General features: G+C 42.7%; 1 protein-coding gene across 3 annotated transcripts; it reads right to left on the bottom strand.

Moving 5' to 3' along the window:
- Positions 1–1,103: 1,103 nt before the first annotated feature.
- LOC125462377 (UNC93-like protein MFSD11) lies at positions 1,104–27,212 on the bottom strand. 3 transcript variants are annotated; one of them, XM_048552376.1, is made up of 13 exons: positions 27,101–27,212; positions 19,025–19,080; positions 17,661–17,768; positions 15,726–15,805; positions 14,858–14,954; positions 14,331–14,389; positions 10,845–10,983; positions 10,096–10,145; positions 8,327–8,392; positions 7,666–7,791; positions 5,974–6,148; positions 4,629–4,764; positions 1,104–2,241 (listed from the first exon to the last, which is right to left on the bottom strand). In XM_048552376.1, exons 1-13 carry the CDS (start codon positions 27,188–27,190, stop codon positions 2,089–2,091), a joined length of 1,335 nt encoding a protein of 444 aa, XP_048408333.1. In that variant the 5' UTR covers positions 27,191–27,212; the 3' UTR covers positions 1,104–2,088. The 3 variants fall into 3 exon arrangements, with proteins under 3 accessions (XP_048408333.1, XP_048408335.1, XP_048408336.1); XM_048552378.1 differs by having other exon boundaries at positions 18,919–19,080; positions 27,101–27,166; XM_048552379.2 differs by lacking the exon at positions 19,025–19,080 and having other exon boundaries at positions 1,105–2,241; positions 27,101–27,207.

The following is a 27,212-nucleotide window of genomic DNA, read 5'->3' as shown; positions in this document are numbered from 1 at the left end:
AATCCAAGATAATAAAATGTGAGGCTGGATGAACACAGCAGGCCAAGCAGCATCTCAGGAGCACAAAAGCTGACGTTTCGGGCCTAGACCCTTCATCAGAGAGGGGGATGGGGTGAGGGTTCTGGAATAAATAGGGAGAGAGGGGGAGGCGGACCGAAGATGGAGAGAAAAGAAGATAGGTGGAGAGAGTATAGGTGGGGAGGTAGGGAGGGGATAGGTCAGTCCAGGGAAGACGGACAGGTCAAGGAGGTGGGATGAGGTTAGTAGCTAGGAGATGGGGGTGCGGCTTGGGGTGAGAGGAAGGACAGGTTAGGGAGGCAGAGACAGGTTGGACTGGTTTTGGGATGCAGTGGGTGGAGGGGAAGAGCTGGGCTGGTTGTGTGGTGCAGTGGGGGGAGGGGACGAACTGGGCTGATTTAGGGATGCGGTGGGGGAAGGGGAGATTTTGAAGCTGATGAAGTCCACATTGATACCATTAGGCTGCAGGGTTCCCAAGCAGCTTGGGAACCCTGCAGCCTAATGGTATCAATGTGGACTTCACCAGCTTCAAAATCTCCCCTTCCCCCACCGCATCCCTAAACCAGCCCAGTTCGTCCCCTCCCCCCACTGCACCACACAACCAGCCCAGCTCTTCCCCTCCACCCACTGCATCCCAAAACCAGTCCAACCTGTCTCTGCCTCCCTAACCTGTCCTTCCTCTCACCCATCCCTTCCTCCCACCCCAAGCCGCACTCCCATCTCCTACCTACTAACCTCATCCCACCTCCTTGACCTGTCCGTCTTCCCTGGACTGACCTATCCCCTCCCTACCTCCCCACCTATACTCTCTCCACCTATCTTCTTTTCTCTCCATCTTCGGTCCACCTCCCCCTCTCTCCCTATTTATTCCAGAACCCTCACCCCATGCCCCTCTCTGATGAAGGGTCAAGGCCCGAAACGTCAGCTTTTGTGCTCCTGAGATGCTGCTTGGCCTGCTGTGTTCATCCAGCCTCACATTTTATTATAACAAAGTGTGGAGCTGGATGAACACAGCAGGCCAAGCAGCATCTTAGGAGAAGGTTGTAGGTGCCTTCAGATAATTAGAGATGATCTCAGAGAAGGATTTGAAAACAGAGATGAGAAGTTTAAAACTTAGAAATGGCCCAGATCAAGAATCTTAAGTACGAGATTTGTATTCAGACGTTTTCTAGAGACAAGATAGACATAGTGATTGACTAGCCTCTCTAATGATGTGGATTTGTACCTTACACCTGCAGTTATGCAAAGAGTGACCACTAACTGAAGGATATGAGCACACATTGAGCTCCTGTCCATTCCTGGAAGACCAAGTGACAGTGACAAACTTGACTGATTGTGAGCTATTACCAGATAATGTGCTTATACCTTTTTGAATTAACCTGTTCTGACATGTTATTCCATACTTCAGCATCTGGTGGGATTTGAACCTGAGCATGCTTATTTGCTTATACTTTGATTTGTATAGAATTAGCCATTGCTTATAAATTCTCAGCATTGATAGATAAAGTAGATAATTCGTGAGATGAGTCTTTGCAAGACATAAGTAAGACACAGGGGTATGAAAATTTATTTTGCAGTGTAAAGCAATACTGTTAATATATTCGAAATTTTTATTTTAGTGCTTGCAGAAACTTTCAGGTTGGGTGAGTGATGGCTTATTTCCCCTGTAACACTCATTCTAGGTCAATGCTTCCCAAACTTTTCTCCTGTGCCTTGATCCAATTTCAAGGCTTGAAAATTGTCACAACCCCTGAGTGAGGACTGACAGCATGTGGAACTATCAGAGAAGTAGCACAACTCCATGATGGCCATTGTTACCTCCACTTTGGGAAGCCCCGTTGTAGGTTCAATCTGACAGCTCCAACACTGGGGACCGAAGAGAGTTTTAAGAAGTATTGAAAATGCTACACTGCATGGTCTCCACAACCAAAGGCCTTCACTGATTAAAACAGAACTCCCTCCACTAGCAGAGCAATGGATTTTCACAAGTCCTGCAGATTCCAAAGCAGCAGATCCTGGAATTCATTCAGATTTGAGGAAATTCTCCACCACATCCAAGAAAAAAAATGCTCAGAAATCTTGCAAGCCTGAGGCATTGTCTTCAATTTTTTCCACAATGAAAAAGGAAAGTGTACCAATAAAACAGAATGCAGTCAGAATAAGGAGTTGTGACGGCAGCACCAGATAGTTGCTATATCCAAAAGCCACTGCAGCAGAAATGGACTGAAAGCCAAGCAGAAAGAAAACAGTCACACAGACAGAGCCAGTAATTATTTTCTACTTCGAGGTTCTGTACACAAAACATATGAAAAGGATCTGCTAAATTCTTCCCTGTCCTGATGTGATGCTACCATTTCAAATAACTCAGCTATCTCCAACATGCCAGAGAGACAGAAACATCAGAGGTAACAAATGTGAGAAGAAATTTAAATAGATGGAGTGGATTTCCTTCCCTATTACGCTAATCAGGGAGTAACCTGGATACACAGATTAACTGCTCCTGTACCCATTAAAACGTGCTTACTCAGAAAGATTTGTAGGTCCTGTTAAAGGAATGCAGGGGGGGCATCCATAATCACCGTTTCAGTCTGTTCCAGAGTCCAATAACTCTCTCTGCCAATGAATATTTATTAACACGTCATCAAACTTTTGGACCAAAACAATTCCCACTTTTCCCTGATCCATCCCAGCTGAAAGTACTCTTCCTTCATCCTTTTAAAAGCCTAGGACTGGGTTAGTTACCATCCATTGGCCTTTCTAATGTCTTTGATGTTACATATCATGCACAGGATTAAATGTATTATACTCTAATAATGATGGATGATGGGGCCGTATCTCACCTGTGTGAAGCATAACTTGTGTACATAATGGCAGTGTTTGCCGACCCTGGCAACTGTGGGCATTTACACATGTATGCTCATTGGGGATCAAATGGTTTCAAGCACTGACATCACCATGTAGATTTTACATGTGACATCATGTGGCTATGACACCCTGAAGTCTGTGCATATGCAATTTAAAGCTGCACATAATGCGTGTGCATCAGTGTCAGCAAACACAGTCTACTGTAATTTAGTGTCATGCACATTATATTTGTAATTCAGTGCAAAACAGTGCAGGAGGATACAAGAAACCCAGTATAAACCAGTGGGAGGACAGCAGAGATCGCAGTATGTAACAGCAATGATGAAGGGAGAACTCGGTATAAACCAATGGGTGGAGAGCAGGGATTCTGTTATAAGACTGCAGGAAAAGAGCAGGGATCCCAATATTAAAAAGTAGGAAGGCAGTGGGTATCCTAGTATAAAACAGCAGGAGAGCAGCAAACCTAGTTAAAAATAGTACACCTGTGCACTTGACATATAGTGTACAGTTACTCAGACATAATGGGAACTGCAGATGCTGGAGAATCCAAGATAACAAAGTGTGAAGCTGGATGAACACAGCAGGCCAAGCAGCATCTCAGGAGCACAAAAGCTGACGTTTCAGGCCTAGACCCTTTACTGATGTGTTTGTCTTTTATAATTTTTATTTGAGTTCTACATCACCAAGATACTTTTGGAGGAAATAAATTGCAATGATTCTCTAAGTATTTTAAATTCTACTACACATTCCAGACACACACACATTTTCTAATATCCAATTGGGTCTCACTTATTTTCTCGTGACTACCACTGCATTATGGATACTGTGTGTATTACAGGTTAGAATATGAACGTTGGATACTGTGTGTTGTTCATGGCATGCTAAGAACATTGTTATGATACATAGGTGAAGGGGAATATTTAATTAAGTGCTATATGTCATCATATCTGAGCCAGAAAGTGTAGGTTCAAAGGTGTATAGTTTCAGAACAGGTTAATTAGAAAATATCCTTAAAGCACCTCCAAAAAAGCAAGACCGTGCCATATCCGCTGTCTGCTCAGGCCTTCCTACAACCGGAGGGCACCACAGGGGCTGGATTGCATAATCACTCCCAAGGAATTTAAATTTCAATTTTGCAATCTTTGTTCTGGAGTTATTTTCCCATATTTCAGCGCCTTTTATAAGGGCTGTCTTTTGTTTTATTTGGATTAATTGGTCTTACCCAAAATAATATGAAGAACGATTGCTTGATAGTTTTTGTGTTACCATTCCCCTTTTAAGGGGCTATTACTATTCAGTTTGATTTAAATAGCTAATTTGATTTTTAGTTTTTGTTCATTTATTTGGCTTATAAGGGAGACTTGACGCTTTTAAATGATGGTTATTTTAAGTCAATTATTTATTTGTTCATTCCTTTAACCAAACAAGTGTAAAGAGAGATTATGGAATACTGGTTTTAGTTAATAGGAAGCAGATACATGAAAAGTTGCATTCTAAATAAACTAGCTGTCAAGAAAAATATTTTCACTGAGTTTCTACTTCACTGTCTGGTTTGGAATTCATTTGTATCTCATTGGGATGCGTAATGAATACTGTATACAACCTAAGTCAATGTAATGGCTTAAGGGATACTGCATGTATATCCTATGTTAATGGGATGTTACTGGATACTGTGATCATAACTTAGCTCAGTGATAATAAATTAAACATAGCATTGTTAGACTGATTCTTTCTTGCAACTGTACCTGTACAAATTTGAAGATTGCAAAGGCTGGGCCACTTTGCTGTGCATACAGGATGCCAAGAATGCTGTAGAGTTGAGTGTTGAAGCAACTGTCACCAAGGCCAAGGAGGAAGCTGCTTACTAACGCTGCAGAGGGACTGTAAACACAATAAATGTTATTGGTACTGTCCTGCCTGTGATACCAAGGACCATTATCTGTCCTGAAACAGTCTGATCCAGTATTGTGTTCATGCTCCTATTACACTTACATCCCAACATTGTCCATGCTCAATATCTATCTACACCTCAGTGCTGCTCAGCACCCTGACACTGCCCAAAGAGAAAGAAGAACAGTTGGATAGACAAGGAGTGGATAACTACCTGGCCAGGAGGGTGAATAGCTATTAATGTGGACTGTTAGTGGCCAACAGTGGGTGGTGTGTAATTGCCGACTATGTGTTAATAAGGCCTGATCTATGGGAGTTAGAATAAGGACATGAGAGAGCTCAAGCCCTAATGTTATTGAACTCAATATTGAGTCCAGAGCAGAAAATGAGGTGCTGTTCTTCCAGCTTGTGCTGAGTTTTGCTGGAACACTGCAGCAAGCCTGAGATGGAGATGTTGACCAGGGAACAGGTTGAAGTGGCAAAACACAAACAGAAATTGCTGGAAAAGCTCAGTAGGTCTGGCAGCACCTGCGGAGAGAAATCAGAGTTAACGTTTCGGATCGAGTGACCCTTCCTTAGAACTGATGGTAGCTAGGAAAATGTCAGTTTATATGTAGGTCCAAAACATTAACTCTGGATTTCTCTCCGCAAGTGTTGCCAGACCTGCTGAGCTTTTCCAGCAATTTCTGTTTGTGTTTTGCCACTTCAACTTGTTCCGTGGCCAACATCGCCATCTCAGGCTTACTGCAGTGTTCCAGTGAAACTCAGCACAAGCTGGAAGAACAGCACCTCATTTTCCACTCTGGACTCAATATCGAGTTCAATAAGTTTGGGGCTTGAGCTCTCCCATGTCCTTAATCTAATGTTAACTCTGATTTCTCTCCACAGACGCTGCCAGATTTGCTGAGTTTTTCCAGGAATTTCTGTTTTTGTTTCTGATTTACAGCATCCTCGGTTTTTTTGGTTTTTACTTCACCTTGAACCACTGGCTAATAGCACAATGGTACAATTGGTACAATAATGATATAATAATTGACAGGCCAATTCAGAAGATAGTGAAGATTCAGTCACATTGCTTTGGGTCTAGAGCCACATATAAGTCCAGACTAGTAAAGATGGCAGGCTTTCTTACTTAAGGTGAGCCAGCTGGAATTTTGTCACAGTCCGTCAGTTTTGTATGGTCATTTTCGCAGATCTTACCTGGGGAACAGGTAGGGTTCATAGCGAGCACTGGTTGCATCCCCTACTGGAGCATCACCTGGGATTATAAGGAAGATCAGATAGAAAGCCAGAAAATGCACAATGACTCCGAGAAGGATTGTTGAGGTACGTCGGAACTGATTATTGATACACAGCAGCCCAAATATCCCACCTCCTGTAACAGAGAGACACAGATTTACCATGTGAACACAACATTGATATCTAGCTACTCAAGCATTTCTAAATGGGCCAGTTGAGCAGATTTTCTGAAGGGGTTTAATGAGCTAAAGGCTGTCACCCTACTAAGATTACCTGAATGGTCATTCTAGGGGGACATAAGGAGGTCCCTTTCTGATTTTTAGCACCACAGACCACAACTTGCTCACAACAAAAAACAAACAAAGTGCTGAACTTCATTTTACATTCATTCATGGGATGAGGGCATCACTGGCTGGGCCAGCATGTATTGCCCATCATTAGATACCCTCAAAAAGGTGGTGGTGGATTGTTTCTTGAACTGCTGCAGTACCTGGGAGTGGGTACACTCTCAATGCTGTGAGGATGGCAGTTCCAGGATCTGGACCCAGCAACATTGAAGGAATGGATTTGGTTCCAAGTCAGGATCGTAAACGAATTGGAAGAGAACTTGTAGCTGGTGATGTACCCATGTATCTGTTGCCCCTGACATTCTAGATGGTACAAATCACAGGTTTGGAAGGTGTTCTTGAAGAACATTGGCATATTGCTGCAGTGCAACTTGTAGATAGTAAAGATTGCTGCCACTATGTGTAAGTGGTGAAGTAACTAAGTGTAAAAATTAGCGAATGGGATGCCAATGAAGCAAGCTATTTGTTATGGATAGTGTCAGGCTTTTGTGTGTGTTGGACCTGCACTATCCACATAAGTAGAGAGCATTCCATCATACACCTGATTTGTGCCGTGTAAATGTTGAACAGACACTGAGGAGACAGAAGGTGAATTACTTGCCACAGTATTCCCAGCCTGTTCTTGTAGCTACAGCATTCATGTGATCGGTCCAGTTCAGTTCTGGTCAACAGGAATCCCCAGCATGTTGATAATGAGGAATTTAGCAATAGTCGTGGCATTAAATGTGAATGGGTGATGTTTGAGATGGTCATTGCCTGGCACTTGTGTGGCATGAATGACACTTGCCACTTATCAGCCCCAGCCTGTGTCTTGTCTTGATACATTTTGGTCATGGTCTATTTCAACTGAAGTTTCATGAATGGTAGGGAATATTGTGCAATCACCAGTGAATACCTGTAAGAACTTACAGCAATGAATGAGGAACTACTGTGAATTAGATTGTGGTCTATAACCCCATGCTTTCCCACTTTCCACCAGTCCATACTAACCAAAGAAGTCATTTGGACCATTGATCTGACAGGAACATGAGGAGACCAATTAACCCACTGAGGCCTTTTTCTGCTATTCTGTTAGATTCAGGATGACCTATATCCACTTAGGAGACAGAATCCAGATTTTCGCAACTTTTTCTGATTCCTAATTTCACAGAGAATGTGCTGGTTCAATTTTTATATTGGGCTACTTTGCTCACCCTCTCAGACCCTCTATACAACCTTTTACATTGTTGCTCAACATGTAACCTCCTCTGACCTCTCTCCCATGCTTGCGGGCTCTTTGTGGCCCTGGTATTTTTTTCATACTCACCAAGAATTTCTCCAATGCCAATGAATATCCCTGAGAGACCAATCAAACCCTTGGCCATTGTCCCAAACTGTCTGGTGGCTCCAATGCATGTTCCATACACCCCACTGTAAAAGGTCAGCACCAGGCCTGGAACATCAAAAGCCCCAAAATAAAAATTAACCAGTGACTGACCCACCAAGATTATGACAGCAGGTACAGCACAAGTAAAATACAAAGTAAAGCTCTTTCTTCACTACTTTTTGAACATCATAATCTAACTTGCCTCATCAGTTGCCCTTCTTGGTCTCTAATTGCTAATGTGGTTGAAACATGGTGGATCCATGTCCTTTAGGGACCAGATCAGACTGACACCAAATTCAGTCCCTTACAATGTCAGAGTGAGAGGAGGGAATGGGATGGGGTGGGGTCAGCATTGGGGATTCGGGGTTGGGGATGAATGTGAGGAGTGGTGGAAGTGAGTGCAGTGTAGGTGTAGATAAGAGATGGGGACAGTGTCAGGAAGAAGAGATCTGGGACGATGTGGGGGTGGAGGAGCCGTCATCACCCACTGCTCTGGCGGTACAGTTTAATTGTCAGATATCCATTCTCACATAATGCAGTCTGTATTTCTCACTTCCTGCTATATGTTCACTCATCCATTGCCGTACTCTCACTTACTTACCACTGTAGGCAATTGGTATGCTCAGCAGCACCATGTTCTTAGTACAGAACACCCTCAACATTGACCCTGAAAAAGAGATTGAACACATTGAGGAAAGAATGTTTTTCTACATTATAACATTGAGGCTGAGAAGGTTTCCCAATTTTCAGTCTCTGTGCTCTGACCTATGACTGGTCATTTTACCAAGCACCAGAATCTCCCACATCAGCTTGGAGGGTTATGTCTCTGGAACATGTCCCTGAGAGACCCACACACCTTCACAGTCCAGCATCAAAACAAAGGGCTTCCGTCACACCAAGGCTTCAAGCTTCCTACATCTCAGAATACTCTTGTTACCCACAAATACAAATCCACTGAAGACTCTGCTCACTGAAACACCTCATCAATGGATCCCAAGTGAAAACATACTGTACTCCCCCAATTAAAATGTACCACCCTCTCCCCTTCAGTCAATGACGACGCATACCTCCAAGTCTACTGTACACCCCAATCATTGTCTACCATACCCTGTAAGAAATAAGATACAGAAACCGAAGTAGGCCATTCAGCTTATTGAGCCTGTTTTGCCCTTTAATTAGATCATGACTGCTCTGATAATTCACTTTCCAGTCTCAAATCTATAATCTTTGATTCCATTACTGATTAAAACTCTGTCTTTTCTCAACCTTAATTCTTAACAACCTAGCTTATTTAGCTCTTTGTACTAAAGAATTCCACACATTCACTACTTTTTGAGAAAAGAAATTCCACCTCATCTCTGTCTTAAATGGACAACCCCTTTCTCTGAGATCATACCCTCTAATCCTAGACTCTCCCATTAGGAGAAACAACCTCTCAGCCATCTGTTCTGTCAAGTTACCTGTGTTTCATCGAAGTCATCTCTCACTCTTCTAAACTCCAATAGGTCCAGGCCCATCTTCCTCAACCTCTATACAAGGAAGTCCCTCCATACCCAGGATCAACCGGGTGAACTTTCTCTAGACTGCTTCTAATGTCAGAATGTCTTTTCTCGGATCAAGTGACCAAAACTGTTCGCAGTATTATAGGTGTAAACTGACAAGTTCCTTACATAGTTTTAGCAAGAACTGCCTATTTTTGTACTCTATTCCCTTTGAAATAAAGCCACAGTCCATTTGCCTTCTGTATTACCCACTGAACTTCTAAGCTACCTTTGTGATTTATGCACGAGAACACCCAAATCTGGCTGTGCTGCAGCTTTCTGCAGTCTTCTTCCATTTAAATAATATTCATACCCTCCAAAGTGTATAACCTTGAATTATCTCATACTATATGCAATCCCTCCCATCACTGTCCATTGTTCCCCCAACAACCGACCACTGTACACCTCCAATCACTAACCTACATTACATTCCCAATTACTAACCCACCTAGCCCTCAAACATAAACACACTTTACCCCTAATCACTAATACTCATACAATGCAAATCACTAAACGACCACACATCTCCACTCACTAACTCACCTTATTCCTCCATTAACTAACTCACTCTACCATCCAGACTTTATCCCATCATACCCCTCAAGTACTAGTCCACCATACCCCTAAATCACTAATCTACTATATCTCTCAATCACCCCTCAACCACTAACCCACTATGTCCCTCAAGCACTATACCATCTTCTCCAGACTATACCCATTGCCAAAAAGTGTCAATTCAGAACCATATCACATTTGGGAGCATTTGACAAGAACAGACGTCCGGAATGAGTTCAGCATCCTCAGGCACTTGTGCACAGGAACAACTTACTGAACTCTGATGTAATCTGGTCCAGGGTCGACATCACCTTCTCTTTAAACCTAGTCAACATTGAAATGAATCATATGGTTATAAAGACTAATATAAAAATAAAAAGTAAAGAAAGAGTTGATTTATATAGCACTTTCGACTACCTCTGGATGTCCCAAACTGCTTTGCAGCCAGGTACAGTCACTGTTGTAATGTAGGAAATGTGACAAGATGCCACATCTAAAAACACAAATTTGTTGCTGACAAAGAAAATCTTTTTGAGGTGTTATCTGAACAAAAAACATGGATTAGGACAACGGGATAACACCCTTGTGCATGTCTGAAACAATGCCTCAGGATCCCTAACATCCTGAGATAGGATTAATGGGTAGGTGGCATTTGAATTTGTCCTACTCCTGAAATTTACACTGGACTGTCAGCCTGGATTTTGTGCCCAAGTCTCAAGAGTTGAACTTCAACCCATGACCTTCTGATTCTCAGACAACAGCACTAGCCACAGAGTGATGTCTGACACAAATGTGATTTTAATAATTTTTCCAATGATTTCCTGTTTTGGGTTTGACACGTTGTTTATTGCAATACAGTGAGATCTTGATCTCAGCCAGGGTAATTAGGAACAGGGTAAGAAAGTTTTCTTGCATTCTGCCGTGACCAGTTTGAGAACTGCATGGGATTTATCTGCCTGAATTTAGAGCCATCCATGACAAATGGAGGAGAGCCAGTGCATTGGTTTTCACTTGAGTACTTACGGTCTAGGATCGAGAAGTAGAGGATCATTGATCTCAGAGTAGTGGTCCACATTTTTGGTGCTTTTCAGCGCAAGTAGGATGACTGTCCCAGCAAGAGAGATCACGAACAATACGATAAACAAAGTACTCCTATCATGATCTGACAAGTCACAAAGAAAAATAAACTTGCATTTCCAAAATTTTTCTTCAAATGTCTAGACATCTCAAAGTGTGTGATGTGTAACAACATCTCTGAACAGGTTGATTACAAAACGTCTACCCCACTAGTCATTGCCTGCGGCTCACAAAAAGAACAGTGTATAATTTTAGGACTCTTGTGGTTGCAGTGATTGTAACAAGGTTAGTCAGGCAGACCTCATAGAATTTGAGTTCCCATTTTTAGGGCTATTAATCTGGTCCAATCAGGAAGCCCTGGCTGAGAGATATGAACAGGTGTGTCAGACATCATGTTCACTCTGAGAGTTGGCTCTGAGGGAGCTGGATCAGTGTCAAGGGCTTGGCATGCGTCAAAAAAAGGGTGACTTGGTGATGGGATACTGGCCTCCCTGGAGTTTTCAGTGGTGCAGTGATATTTTTCCTACATCTGAGCGAGGAGGCATGGGTTCAAGTTCCACTTACTCCAGCGGTGTGTTATAACATCTGAGAACAGGTTGATTAGAAAAGGAGTGCAGAACTCCCTCAATACTGTGTCAGCCTGATTATAGAATCATGTTGTTTTGTAATGGGTTCAAATCCAGGACCTACTTACTCAGAGGCAAGAGACTTGATCCTGTATCAGTGGAACCCTGTACCACAGCGAGGCACGTCCTGTATATAGATCACTCAGTACCTGAGCTAGTGGAGGCCATGGTGGAATTATGCTATTGTCGCATTTGTGGGTCAGTAAGCCTGAGGTGGACAGGGAGGCTCAGATGGTTAGAAGGTTTAAGACAGTCAAGGAGGTCAAAGAGAAATAGCAGGGTGCTGGTAATGTCACTAGACAGCTAATTCAGAACCTCAGGCTGATATTTTAGGAAAATGGGTGTGAATTCCACCGTGGTAAGAATTGAAACTTGAATTCAACAAAATCTATGATTAAAAGTTCGCCTAATATTGACTTTGTAATGACTGCTGACTAAGATAAAAATGGATTTGGAGGGGAAAATAATGCTGTCCAGCCCCCCAAAATTTTTTTTATATGTACCATAAAATCACCAAAAAATCAATCACCAATCACCAATCAAAAAAACAACTAACAAGCACTACTTACCAAGGGAAGGTGAGGAAGAAAGGGAAGGGATTAAAATAAATGGATTTGGAGAGGGAGATAAGGCATTTCTGAACTGTTTGTTTTCCATCACCAGTTCACCCATGTTATTCTTTCCTTTGCAATCCACCACTAAATCACCTGAGCTTCTGGTTCAATTACCAATTTGTGTGCTTACCTATAGCGGTGCCCATGTTTTTTAAAATATTTTGTTTCATACCCAGAAGTGCTTTCATGCACAACTGAATGTTTTTTTACAATCCCCAAATCACATACAAAGCCAATTAGGGCAATGCAATAACACCAAAAAGTATGGGTAAATAAAGGGAGCGAGGGTGGGGACTAAATCAAAATGGAACCTTTTTTTTTCCTTGTTTTTCATAGACCCACAGTTTTTTTAAGACAAATTTTACTTTTATTTTAAATGTTTTAAAAGTATGAAAAACATTTTAGTTTTATAAGCAGACACATACAGTGCAACCAGAGTGAAACTGACATTACCTACCACCTTTCACCAAACCACACAACATCACAAATTTTCCCTACACCTAATGGAATCACTTTGGATTATTACTTCAGGTATCCCACTTTTTTAGTACATTTTCTAATCAACCTCTTGTGACACAGGGATAGTTTCTTTACCTCTAGACCAGGAAGCCTGGGCTCAAGTCCAACTTGAGCTGTGTAATAACATCTTTGATACAGGTTGCTTAGAAAGTATTTTTTGGTGGACCATTACAAGGATGTGTATTTCCAATACTGATAGCTCAACTATCAACTAAAGAACTGAACTCCGGAGGTGAGGTGAGATGAGATTGACTGCCCTCAGCATCAAGGTCCCAAGCAAAAATGGAATTAATGGGAATCAGAAGAAGCCTCTTGCTGGTTGAATCATTACCAGCACAAAGGAAGATGGTTATAGTTGTTGGAGCCATCTCAGCTCCAGGACATTTCTGAAGGAGCTTATCAAGGCAATGTTCAAGATCCAGTCATCTTCAGCTGCTTCATAAATGACCTTCCCACCTTAATAAGGTCAGAATGTTCACTGATGATTACTCAAAGTCCAGCACCATTCAAGACACCTCACACTATAGCAGTTTGTGTCCATTGACTGCAAATCCTGGACAACATCCTGGGTTGACAAGTGGCTGGTAGCATTTGTGCCATGTAGATGTGGGGTAATGATCATCTCCAATAAGACTGAATCTACCCGTCATGTCTTGGCATTCAATTGCAAACCCCACTACCAACAGCCTGACGGTTACCGTTAACCAAAACCTGAACTAGACTAGCCATATAAATACTTTGGCGACAACAGCAAGTCAGACATAGGAAAGCTGTGACAAGTGAGTTGCCTCTTGTCTCCTCAAAACCTGTTCACCAGATATAAGGCACAATTCAGGAGAATGGAATACTCACCATTTGCCTGGATGCGTGCAGCTTCAATAACATTCGAGAAGCTTGACACCATCCAGGACAAAGCAGTCCATTTGATGGGAACTCCATTCAATACTTTCAACCATTCAGTCTCTTCACCACTAACACATACTGGCAGCAATGTGTTTAGTATACAAGATGAACTGCAGTAACGCACCAGGCTCTTTTCACAGTACTTTCCAAACTTTCAACCACTACCATATAGAAGGAAACCATCAGCATATACATGGGTATGCCTCCACCTCCAAGGTCCCTTCCAAGCCCCACATCGTCCTAACTTGAAACTATGTCTGTTCCTTCAAAGTTGCTGGGTCAAGATTCTTGAATTCCATTCCTAAAGGCAGTTCACCATCTCCAGTGCAATTAGAGGAGGGCAATAAATCCTGGTTTAGCCAGCAATATCCACATGCCACAAATGAATACAAACAAAATCCAGAGGAACTGTGACAGACAGAAAATCGAAGGCAGTTGGGAGACTGAGGGGATCCAGACTTGTTGAAATATCTGACATTGTCTAGGGAAATGCCCAAATTGACCTTGTATTCAAGGCACCAACAGGGCTAAATGCTCCCTTACCTCATTATGATTGTCATCTTTGCATTCACACAAACAAGTCCTTTTGTCTTGTCACCCTGATCCCTCAACATACCTTTCATGACCTTCTATTACCCCAATACCCTACAGTCAAAAGCCCCATGCACCCCTAATGCCCCTGACAAACTTTACCCATCGCTGCTTTTCACATTTCTTGCTCTCTCGCTCACCTTAAAATGATAAAGCTGGAAGAAAAGTCAGTCCTTTACCTGAGATTGTTGTTGTGTCTCTCCATTGTAGGTAAACATAAAGGTTTCCAAACAACATGCTGTAATAACACATCAAGCATGTTAGTTGAGAGGTGAATGTATCAGACACATAAAGAAAAACACTAGGACTGAGATTCCCCATCACGGTAGATTATTTTGGGCACATTACTAGATGAGGTGGCAGAACTGAAAAAACAATATTGTATCCACTTTTCATTCAGAACAGTATATTGATATCCCAGGACACAGAATTACATGCAATTTACAACACCAAAACAGATCATTTCATTGAACTGTTCCGTGCTGGTATGTAACCTCAAAGTGAACCTTCTGTCATTCAAACCAATCATGGATGTAATGGGCTGAATGACCTCCTTGTATGCTGTATGTTTCTATTATCCCATTAGAAAGAGGGATAGTCCAGTCCATCAGATTATATCAGGCACCATACAGGACGCAGAAAGAATATTAAAGGGTCAGACTATATCTATGTTGCCCAGTACTTTTAAGAGTCTGCAGTTCCTTACCTGGATTGTAACAGAGCCCAAAAGGTCCCCGTATTCCTATTGATATTGGTGCAATCAGAGTTCAAGATAAGGAAGTTCCCCTGAGCAGTCCATAGCACTGAAAGAGAAGAGAGAACATGGACAGAGATGTCTCCTGAACCTGTACCACTATATTGAGTTAACTGGCATATGGTGAGATAGTGATTGGGGCTACAGCTGAGTTTGGAGTCCCTGGTGTGAGGAAGTGTGCAGAAAGCAGAAAGATAGTCAGGATTTCTGATCCCATTACTGCTCTGGTTAATAGGGAATGTGAAAATCTGTTCAAACCGTGACTAGAGTTCGCTGCAAACCCCTCTTAACCTACTCATCACATCTACCCCCTCACTTCAATAGCGTGTGGATTTTCATTGTCTGAGCTCATGCACAAAGATTGATCACTCATTTGAAACAGATGATGAGGAGACATCTCCAAGGTGTGGAGATAGTGACAAGGCAGATGGGGCTCCTCAGGAGAGAAGATGGCAGGACACCATGGTGGCTCAGTGATTAACACTGCTGCCTCTCAGCACCAGGGACCAGGGTACAATTCCACCCTCAGGCAACTGTCTATGTTCAGTTTGCATGTTTTCCCTGAGTCTGTGTAGGTTTCGTATGGTTTCCACTCACAGTCCAAAAATGTGCAGGTTACGTAGATTAGCCACGGGAAATACAGGATTACAGGGAATAAAGTTAGGAAGGCATGGGTCTGGGTGGGATGCTGTTCAGAGGGTGATGTGGACTAGAAGGCTGAATGGCCTGTGTCCACACTGTAAGGATTTTGTGATTCCATGAGAGGAGATGTGCTGGAACTGAGATTTGGAAATAAAGGTTCAAGAAGCATTCCACTCACCAGCTGCAGCAAATCCAATGAGGATGGAGGTAATGTAGAATGACCAAAGCATTGGCTTACTGAATGAAACCACGTAACCGCTGGGGATAAACAAAAAAAAACACACCAACAATAAAGGGCAACAACAAGGCCACAAGTCTGAGCTTCATTCCAGATGCTTGTGAAACAGACAATCATAAGAACAGGAGGACAGCATTCAGATATTTCCCCCAAATAGTACAATGCCATAATCTATTTTCAATCTATTTTCACCCTGAAATGTGTGAGGTGATTCATTTTGGAAGGGCAAATCTGAAAGCAGAATACAGGGTCACCGGAAAGATTCTCGGCAGTGTGGAGGAGGAGGGATCTTGGGGTTCATGTCCACAATTCCCTGAAAGCTGCCACCCAGGTGGATAGAGTTGTTAAGAAGGCGTATGGTGTGTTAGGTTTCATTAATCGAGGGATTGAGTTCAAGAGTTGTGAAGTTATGCTCCTGCTATACAAAAGCCTGGTTCAGCCACATCTGGAGTATTGCATCCAGTTCTGGTCGCCTCATTACAGGAAAGACATGGAAATGTTGGAAAAGGTGCAGAGGAGATTTAGCAGGATGTTGCCTGGAATGGACGGAAGGTCTTATGAGGAAAGGTTGAGAGAGTTAGGACTTTTCTCTTTAGAATGACAAAGGATGAGATGTGACTTAATAGAGGTGTACAAAATGATCAGAGGTATAGATAGAGTGGACAGCCAGAGACTTTTTCCTAGGGTGGAAGTAGCTATTACAAGGGGGCATAGTTTTAAAGTGAATAGAGATAAATATAGGGGAGACGTCAGAGGTAGGTTCTTTACTCACAGAGTGGTAGGGGCATGGAATGCATTGCTGGAGAGGGTACTGGAGTCAGCCTCATTAGGGGCATTTAAGAGGCTATTAGATAGGCTTATGGATGATAGTATAGTGTAGGGGTGGAGGTTAGATAGATCTTAGATTTAGGGTAAAAATTCGGCACAACACTGTGGGCCAAAGGGCGTGTACTGTTCTATGTTGTAAGGGGCTGTTGTAGCGCAATGAGCCAAGAGACCTGGGTTCAAGTCCCACCTGATCCAGAGGTGTGTAGTATCATCCCTGAACAGCTTGATCAAAAACATCTAGAAAGCTGACGCAGAAGGGGTCTTGTGGCATGATGGTAGTGTGCCTACCCTTGGGCCAGGAGACCCAGATTATCATCCCACCTGCTCCAGAGGTGAACAGGTTCATTAGAAAATATTTTTAAAAAGGAGACCCAGGGAAATGTACCCTTGTGGTGCAGTGGTTGTGTTGCTATCTCCAAACCACCTTCACCAGATGTCATGACTGATTAGGTTGACTAAAAAAAGCAGACTCAGTTGGGCACTGTGGGAGGGGGAGCATGTGGTGTCCATCAACGCATTCAATGCCTTCAGAGAGAGGTGGGCACCATAAGTATACAATATTTCCCCCTCCGATTCTATTTTGATTTACCCCTTTCCATTCTCCCCATCCTTTCTTCACATTTGACAGTGCACATTGCCTGTAATGGGCTTTGCATGTAAACATCTAACTGGCTACACAGTTAATTCACTAATGGCGGTTAATAGTTAAAAACAAAAAAAAAGTCACAGTGATTTGATGTTGGGAAAGCTATTGAGTTTTGTGTAAGAGCACTTCCAGACATAAAACAAAAAGCAGGCCCAAGGATGGGTCTGCAGAACTTTCTGTCCCACGCAGGGACGTCAGAATAGTGGCAATATTTTGGTGTTCAACAATAAATGATGTTCCCTTCCAGGCAGGTTTCCTGAGTTTTACACTCTGCAACATGAAATGATAGTCCACAGATTCCGGCAAAAAAAATTCATGATTTTTCTGTGCCTTCGCCAAGAATCTGGTGTTCAATCCACCAGAATTGTAAGAGACAAAAATCCAATAGGGTCCAACATTACCTGTAAACAACTCCACTGAAAACCATTGACATCTTCGGTCCAACAACTGCTACCACAGATGGTGCAATGAGATTAGAAGCTGAAAACACTCCATAGATAATGGCAAGGCTGGCAAAAGAAACATAAGAAAGTTTGATGCTTGGGCATACTATTTAATGATTCATTCCTGCTCTTCCAACTACTACTGGCAACATTACAATATTCTGCTCTGCCCATGGCATCTCTTTCCACAACTGTTGTGAAGTTTACCCATCATGGGCTTCTGTAGAAAAATGTTTCTTACGGAAACAGAAGAATGATGTGCGACACATCCTTAGGTTATAAATTGGACAGATAGAAGAAGATGCCCATAATAATGAGGATGATTCAAACTAGTAGTAAGACACAGTCAAGGCATGTTCACTGATTATATTGAGAACAGTTGGAAGCACAGAAATACATTTTGCAATTCCCAAATCATACCAAGTTTTACTGAGACATTTTCTCTTTGTTCAACTACATTAGCTCCTGGTCCTACAATAACTGAATGTTAAAAATCTCATTCTTGTTTCCAAATTGCCCCATAGTTTCAACCCTCTCCATCTGTAAACTTCTCCAGCTGTACCACTCTGCATGTTTTCTGCCAACCTCCAACTCAGACATCTTGCTCACTCTGATTTTAATTACTCCACCGTTGGAGTAATGATGCAGGGGTAGTAAGCTTTGGAATTCCTTGTCTTAACTTCTTTATTTCTCTATCTCCTTCAGGGTGCTTCTTAAAACTCAACACTGGCCAAGCTTCTGGTTCCCTGTCCTGAACATCTCCTTCTTTGTCTTGGTGTCAAATTGTGTCTTGTTCGTCTTAAGGCATTTTACCACATTAAATGTTCTATGAAAATGCAAGTTGTTGACTGCAACAAGTAATAGACTCCAATAAGATCACAATCAGAAAAATATTTTCTAGGGAGCAGGAATGCGTTCTAAATGTTCACCCATGGTCTCATCATGTGACCTCACATATTGCAAGGAATTCCTCTGCTATGGACGAGGCTTAAGAGTGAAATCAAGATGCACTGATTCCTGGCAACCTGGGGAACATCAGATTTCAAGTACGCCTCAGAGAAGTTACCAGCCTACCCCCCACCACCCCCCGCCTTGAGGTGAGTTTGGTGATATGGGATTTATTGGATGGGTCCCTACTGCTTTCCTACCTCAACCCTGATTAAGTCTGTGAATGGCTGGCAATTAGTCAAATGATATTGGCTACTAAGACACCTACCAGAAGCATCGTGTAAAGGCTGTGAGATAGGGTGTGGGGTACATCAGTCTGCATATAATGCTGCAGACTGTTTCAGCAGTCAGTAAAGAGTCAGGATTTCTGGTACCTGTTGTAACCACTGCCGGAGAAACTGCTGTTGGTCAAACTCCTTATTACTGTTTGCTGCAAAAGAACATTGAAAGGATTTACATTTATAAATTGCTCAGAAATATCCACAATAGAAGCAAGTTCATATTACACTTCTCAGGCTCACAAGGGCCAACCATTCGCCACATTGCTAGATCCCACAAGCAGAAATGAAATGTGTTAATAGGTTTTTTAATGGTCTTGGTTAAGAATTGCATATTGACTCACAGAATCAGGGACAGGTCTCCTTTCAATACTGGATCTGGGATCTTTAACATCTGCCCCAACTAGCAGAATGCACATTGGTTTAATAGTTAATGTTTTATCTGAAAGGCAGTCTTTGTAATAGTGCAGCACTCTCTCAATACTCCACTTAAGAGTCACTGTAAATTCTGTGTTCAAAGCATGGTGTGTGGCAAAATTATAATTACTTATGAATAAAGAAATGATATGTAATGTTTAGAAGGGATAAATGTGAAAGGTAGTAGATTCTAACTTCAGGTAATGCTGACTCTATTGGCAAGAAACAAAGACCATCACTATAACGTGGGATTATCTGTCCATGGGTTTGATGCCACTGATTAGAGTCAAGCATTCAAAAAGGAATTTGACACGATAGATAATCAGCTTATGCTTCCATAGGGCAGGGTTTCTATTTGCCCAAAATAGAGACATAGACAACTAAAGTGGTGAGAAAAAACATAAAATCAGAAGGAAAGCATTAAAAACTCCATTGCAAAAAATAACACATATGTTGGTGAACAGGAAGTGTATATGAAAAAAATCAGCACAAGGACAAAACAGAAAATAGGAACTATAAAAAGGGAGTATAATAAGTTTGCAACTATCAAAATCGACTCCAAAAACTTTTGCAATTACATTGGGATATGAAAGTGGTTGGTGTGTGTGCTGCCATCCATATCGTCTAATTGTGTGTTCTTTAAGGGTTACTTGGTCTTTTGCTTGCAATGGTAGCTACTTTCTTGTTCAATGAGAAGAGGCTTGTAGAGTAAGCAAGATGTAGTTTATTCCATCTCTGTAAATATACACAGGTTGTAAGAATAGGCTCTACATCAGTACAAAGACTGTTGGGAGGACACAGCCTTAGGTCTGTCTCCCATGAGATCCTACGTACTCTCCCATGAAGTGCTCATGATATTATTACAGTGGGTGATGTTTACTTCACTGGGTCATTTATTAACATTCTTGGATCATTCTGGACCCCAACAGTTGGAGTAATGTGGGGCCCTTGAAAATATATAGGTGATACTGTCAACAAAAATAAGGAAATGACAGACATACTGAATAGTTACTTTGCGTTAGGATATACAGTAGAATGAGAGGACAGAATGCCAGACAGAATGGCACCAGACACAGCCCAACACCAGACACAGCCCAACACGGACACAGGTAGCACCCCAGGTCAGTGTCATTTCCTGTAGTGAGAGGAATGCACAGCATGGGTACAAGACGGTTAGTGATCTTCTGTGATAATGGGAACTGCAGATGCTGGAGAATCCAAGATAATAAAATGTGAGGCTGGATGAACACAGCAGGCCAAGCAGCATCTCAGGAGCACAAAAGCTGACATTTCGGGCCTAGACCCTTCATCAGAGAGGGGGATGGGGTGAGGGTTCTGGAATAAATAGGGAGAGAGTGGGAGGCAGACCGAAGATGGAGAGAAAAGAAGATAGGTGGAGAGAGTATAGGTGGGGAGGTAGGGAGGGGATAGGTCATCCAGGGAAGGCAGACAGGTCAAGGAGGTGGGATGAGGTTAGTAGGTAGATGGGGGTGCGGCTTGGGGTGGGAGGAAGGGATGGGTGAGAGGAAGAACTGGTTAGGGAGGCAGAGACAGGTTGGATTGGTTTTGGGATGCAGTGGGTGGAGGGGAAGAGCTGGGCTGGTTGTGTGGTGCAGTGGGGGGGGAGGGGACAAACTGGGCTGGTTTAGGGATGCGGTGGGGGAAGGGGAGATTTTAAAACTGGTGAAGTCCACATTGATACCATTAGGCTGCAGGGTTCCCAGGCGGAACATGAGTTGCTGTTCCTGCAACCTTCGGGTGGCATCATTGTGGCACTGCAGGAGGCCCATGATGGACATGTCATCTAAAGAATGGGAGGGGGAGTGGAAATGGTTTGCGACTGGGAGGTGCAGTTGTTTGTTGCGTATCAATGTGGTATCAATGTGGACTTCACCAGTTTCAAAATCTCCCCTTCCCCCACCGCGTCCCTAAACCAGCCCACTTCGTCCCCTCCCCCCACTGCACCACACAACCAGCCCAGCTCTTCCCCTCCACCCACTGCATCCCAAAACCAGTCCAACCTGTCTCTGCCTCCCTAACCTGTTCTTCCTCTCACCCATCCCTTCCTCCCACCCCAAGCCGCACCCCCATCTACCTACTAACCTCATCCCACCTCCTTGACCTGTCCGTCTTCCCTGGACTGACCTATCCCCTCCCTACCTCCCCACCGATACTCTCTCCACCTATCTTCTTTTCTCTCCATCTTCGGTCCGCCTCCCCCTCTCTCCCTATTTATTCCAGAACCCTCACCCCATCCCCCTCTCTGATGAAGGGTCTAGGCCCAAAACGTCAGCTTTTGTGCTCCTGAGATGCTGCTTGGCCTGCTGCGTTCATCCAGCCTCACATTTTATTATCTAGTGATCTTCTGTGTTCTGAAAGCTAAGTGTCACTGCCTTCTCTCTACTACCTTACACTTACACTAACTCTGCGACTGCACATACCTCTCACCACTATCACTATCCGTTGTCCAGCCATTGAAGTCAGAGTGGTGCTGACTTGCCAAAACTCTCCTTCCTCCAGTATCCCACACCCTCCCATGCTAATTTTTTTTTCATTCATGGGATGACAGCACCGCTGGTTGGGTCAGAATTTATTCCCCATCCCAATTGCCCAGGGGCAGTTTAGAGTAAACCACATTTCTGTGGGTATGGAGTCACGTGTAAGGCAGATCAAAAAAAGGATGGCAGTTCCCTTCCCTAAAGAACATTAGTGAACCAGATGGGTTTTTCCAACCATCGACAATGGATTCATAGTCATCATTAGACTCTTAATTCCAGATTTTCATTGAATTCAAATTCTAACCATCTGCCATGGCAGGATTCAAATATGATTAGGCCATTACCTCCCTAATCTTATACTTTGGAGTCGACCTCCTTCATAGTCTTTATTCCCTCAGAGTCACAGCCGCAATGCATCCCATACCCAATTTTGAGTTTCCCATTTTCCCAAGTACAGCATGGATTGCTCTCTGATAATCCCCCTTGATATTCAGGTGACTATGGCAAGCCCACAAAATTATTTGTAAGGACAGGTCTGCATGAGCACAATCTAGCTCCCTGACTGATTTAATGATAATTCTGGACTGGTTAGACTTGACCTACAGGATTGACCATGGGCCAGACTCTGGACTGGAGGGACACAGATCCCTGGATCCTGATCACGCCAAGTGCCTGACTGACCATGGCTCACTCCCTGACCGAGACTAGACAATACGTTTGATAAAATGTGATAGTACCCCTTGCCCACAGACTACCTTCACTTCTCTAACAAAATGGACGAACTTAAAGCTAGGCTTATCTTCCAGACAGAACTGACAAACTGGTGTGTGTTCTGTTTTACAGAGACATGGCTCACACCTGCTACACCTGACTGTGCCTCACAACCTGAAGGTTTCTCTATACATCACATGGACTGCATGGTGTCCTCAGGTAAGGCAAGGGCCAGTGCAGTCTACATCCTAATCAGTAACTCTTAGTGCTCAGATGTGGTGACCCTGGCGAGTTACTGCTCCCCACACATAGAATATCTAACAGTGAAATGCCGTCCCTATCTACCTGCTGTGCGAGTTCACATCTGCCATCCCGATAGCACAGTCATAGACTTCATTAGCACAGACTGCATCCCAAAGAAGTCAATCTGTATGTTCTCCAAGGGGAAACAAAAGAAGAAGCAGGAAATCCATTGCCTACTGAAGACCAGACATGTGGCGTTCAAGGCAGATTATCCAGACCTTTACAGGAAATCCAAATATGACCTCCGCAAGGCCACTAGAGATGCCAAGAGGCAACACAGAACCAAGTTAGTGACTCAAACTAGCCACACAGACAGCCACCATGTGTGGAAAGCCCACGCAACATAACAGGCTACAAAATGAGGCAGACCAGAATAGCGACCAAGAAAAAATACATCCCTTCTGATGTGCTCAATGCTTTTTACATTGAATTTGAACAGAACATCAGTAAAATGGTGTTACCAGCCCTGACAGCTTCAGATACACCTATTCCCTCAGAGAACCTTCTTGAGATTGAACTCATGGAAAGTGACTGGCCCAGATGAAGTCCCCAGTCGTGCGCTCAGATCCTGTGTGGACCAGCTGACAGGAATATTTGCTGACATCTTTAACCTCCGCTTCCTCCAATCTGAAGTCCCCACCTGCCTGGCGTTCATCAGCCTTACCTGTAAGATGCTTTGTGTTGAAATAAATGCAGTTTAATTCTTCAGAATTACCTTGTTCTCTGACTTGCTCTCTCCTGCCTTTTCTAATTAACTTACAGTTTTCTGATTCAGAACCATACTTATCTGTCTTTCTATTTTTAATGCTACTTAGGAAACCCCACTGCCCTCTAGTTTAAAGCCTCCTGAAATAGAACTGGCAAACAGCCCTGCCAGAATATTGGCCCTTTTCCAATTCAAGTGAAACCCATCCCTTTTGAACAGGTCTTTTCTCTCCAGAAATCATCCCAATGATTCAAAGATCTGAATCCTTGCACATTGCAACATCTCTTCAGCAACTGGCTTACTCTGCCCTATCTTTTTATTCCAATGCTCACTAGAATGTGACATTAGAAGCAAACCAGAGATTACTACATTTGAGGCTCTGCTCGTTAACTTTCTATCTAACCTCTTATATTCATTCTGCAAAACCTTAACCCTTTCCCTAACAATGTCATTCCTACCAGTGTGTACAACATCTTGCTGGATCTATTTGAAGTCTGTCCACTTTGGCACCTAGGTAGTGCCACACAACATGATGAAGGGTATCTTCAATGTGAAAATGAGACTTCCTTTATATAATGACTGTCGGCTAGTTGCTCCTACCAATACTGTTAATGAGGGATGCATTTATAACGGGTAGATTAGTGAGGATGAGTTCAAGTTGATTTATCACCAGCCACACATCAGGTCTAGCAGCTATGTGCTTTAGGTAAAGACTGGCTTGGTCAATAGTGGTGCTACTGAGCCACTGCTTGTGATGGATCTTGAAGTCCACCATCCAGGGTACATTCCATGCCCTTGGCCACCCTCCCCCGTGGTGTTCAAAATGGAGGATTACTGATTCATCAGCTGACGGAGGATAGACATGGCTTACTATACATTAGTGCACACAATATATAACTCAGACTGTCGGGTTCTTATAGAGTCATAGAGTCATACAGCATGGAAACATACCTTTTGGTCCAACCTGCGCATGCTTAACATAATTCCAAAATGAACTAATCCCACCTGCCTGCCCCTGGCCCATATCCCTCCAAACCATTCCTATTCTTGTACTTACCAAAGTGATTTTTAAAAATTGTAACTGTGATGGGATCCACCACTTCCTCAGGAAATTCATTCCGCATGTAAACCACTTTGTGTGTAAACATTTTGCCCCTCATATCTTATTTTAAATTTCTCACCTCTCACCTTAAAAACCCCCCAGTCTTGAAATTCCTCATCCAAGGGAAAAGACACCTATCATTAACCCTATCTGCTTGTAAACCTCCATAAGGTGACCTGTCAACTTCCTATGCTCCAGTGAGAAAAGGCCCAACCTATCCAGCCTTTCTTTCTAACTCAAACCTTCCATACCTGGCAACATCCTTTTTCTTGATTCTTCTTGAATCAGATATTTGAAATTTGTTTACAATACTAATTATTTACAATGCTATGATATCACGGGCTTACACACAGTCTGCGTTCTAAGTTTACTGTGTTACAGCATATTATATATATATCTTGATAACTGACTACGCTGACTCCATTGCATTGACAGAATGATTGCAGGCAAGGCAGAACATCCACACACAAGGGTCTGGTCTGAATCTGTGCCATAAGACAACAACTAGTGCCCCCATGTCAGGCTGACCATTTTTACCTTAAACAACCCTGACATCAATATGGTTATTCTGATTGACCATTTCAAATTAAGCCTGAATTGTGAAACAAATTCCATGGGCTGAAAGGTCTCTTTCTGTTCTAGTACTAAGAACTAATTTATGGCCTCTTGTCATCAGTCAGTAGAATTAATGTCTCAACATATAATTTTAAGCTTTCCCAGAATATGGATTACTTGTTGGATTTTCACTAACTCTCTGTACTCCTTTGAATATAGACTTAAATTTCAGCTGTCATGTAGTAACTCTTAATTCTCAACCTTTCCGTCATCCTGATGAATTTACACTGTAGGTGTCACACAGAGAAAGAAAAAGAAAAAAAGTGTGGGAGAGAGAGATGAAACTTGTTCTCAAGTAAAGATCTCATGTTAAGTTTGTCCAAATATTGTGTTTATTGTTATGATGAGGAACTTGAGTTACTGAAACAATCTGTATTTGAGCAGAGAAGGGTGGTTTGCTAAGGTTTTTATTGGTATAGAAAGATTTGAAGATACAGGGTGATAAGGAGAGAGGTAAGCAATGGGATTGTTTTTGGTTGCCAGCACAGATATGATTGGCCTACCCTGTGCTGTAAATATAGTATGGTTCTGACCAGCAAGTTAAATTGAGACGTGCCCTGTGACTCCTGTTCAAATGATGTCATGATCATGGGTTGGTGGTGGGAGATAATGTTATTTAAAGAACAGAGTTTTTGTTGTGTCCCAGTTAAGAGATCACATGTTATGAATCAATGAGTAAATAGCAACAGCAGCCAATTGTTTCAGTTTCTCCTGTAAGGTCTGTTTGTCCCCTTATTTCCAGCTGGCCTCTTGCCATCACTCCTCCAATATTTCATTCTTCAAAAGTGGGCTGGTCAGTCAATGTCAGCCAACTGCTTGGCAATGGTGAGTATAAGCCCCCTTCCCTGCCAGAAGCATGAGAAGATTCCCTTGTTCTCACCTTCCAACCTCCAGCCTCCATGTTCAACAGGTCATCTTCTGGTCTTTTTGTTGCCTCCACAATATGTCAGCACTAAACATAGCTCCAACCCTTATCAGCATTCCCCAAACCTCTGGGTTCACTTCTTAGCCACTCCCAAAACCCTTTTTCCCATAGTAGCATGCACAGTAGAAGCAACCTGTCCTTTTCCTGGCACATTCTCACCACTGGAGACCACCACACACCTTCCAGGTGATTAAACAGTTCTACTTAAACCTCTTTTTCAATAAACCTTCTGGATTTATTGTTCACTATACTTTGGGGAAGGTAAAAGCAGATAAGGTGATCAGTTTGTGGTACACCTTTATTCAAGCCACAAAGCTAGCACCAAAGCATCCAGTAGCCTTCAATTTTAATTCTCTACTTTCCTACTCTGACCTCTCCTGCATGGATCCAAGAAACTCAACATAAACTCGAGGAACCTTTTTATGGACTTTTTACAGCCTTTCCGGATCCAGCACTGAGTTCAACAATTTCAGATAAAAGCTTTGCCCCTTGTGTTTTGGACAGCAACTGTTGGTTGCAAATTCCACCCTGTCCATTCAAGCCTAATTAATTAGAACTCTTTTATCCTTATTAACATTTCTCTTTGCATTGTAACATCTTCGTTCTGAATCTTCCTTCATATCACAGACCTTGCAGCTTGCTCTTTAAACCACCCCTTTCACCACTTCATTTATAAATTATTACATCTCAAAGCATTGTTGGTTTTAAGGAAGGTTTACAGACCTGAAACTTTAACTCCGTTTCTCTGTCCAGAGATGGTGAATGTTTCTGCCTTTATTTCAAGTTTCCAGCACCCAAAACACAGTACTTAACCGTTGTAATAGGTTTAACACTGAATTCTGTTTCCCTGGGACTCGTTGCCCGTATACTTCATGTTAACCGAGTTAACGCTCACCTCTATGTTCCCGCAGGTGGTAAAGGCTGTGAAGATGAGCATGAAGGCGAATCCCAAGAGGTAAACATTGATCACCTTGCGATCGCCCATTTAGACACTGTACGGTGCAGCA

Source organism: Stegostoma tigrinum, chromosome 23 (genome assembly GCF_030684315.1).
Source record: "Stegostoma tigrinum isolate sSteTig4 chromosome 23, sSteTig4.hap1, whole genome shotgun sequence".
In the NCBI taxonomy this organism is placed as follows: domain Eukaryota; kingdom Metazoa; phylum Chordata; class Chondrichthyes; order Orectolobiformes; family Stegostomatidae; genus Stegostoma; species Stegostoma tigrinum.
Note: the sequence above shows the minus strand (reverse complement) of the source record. Positions and strands in the feature narration are given on the sequence as shown.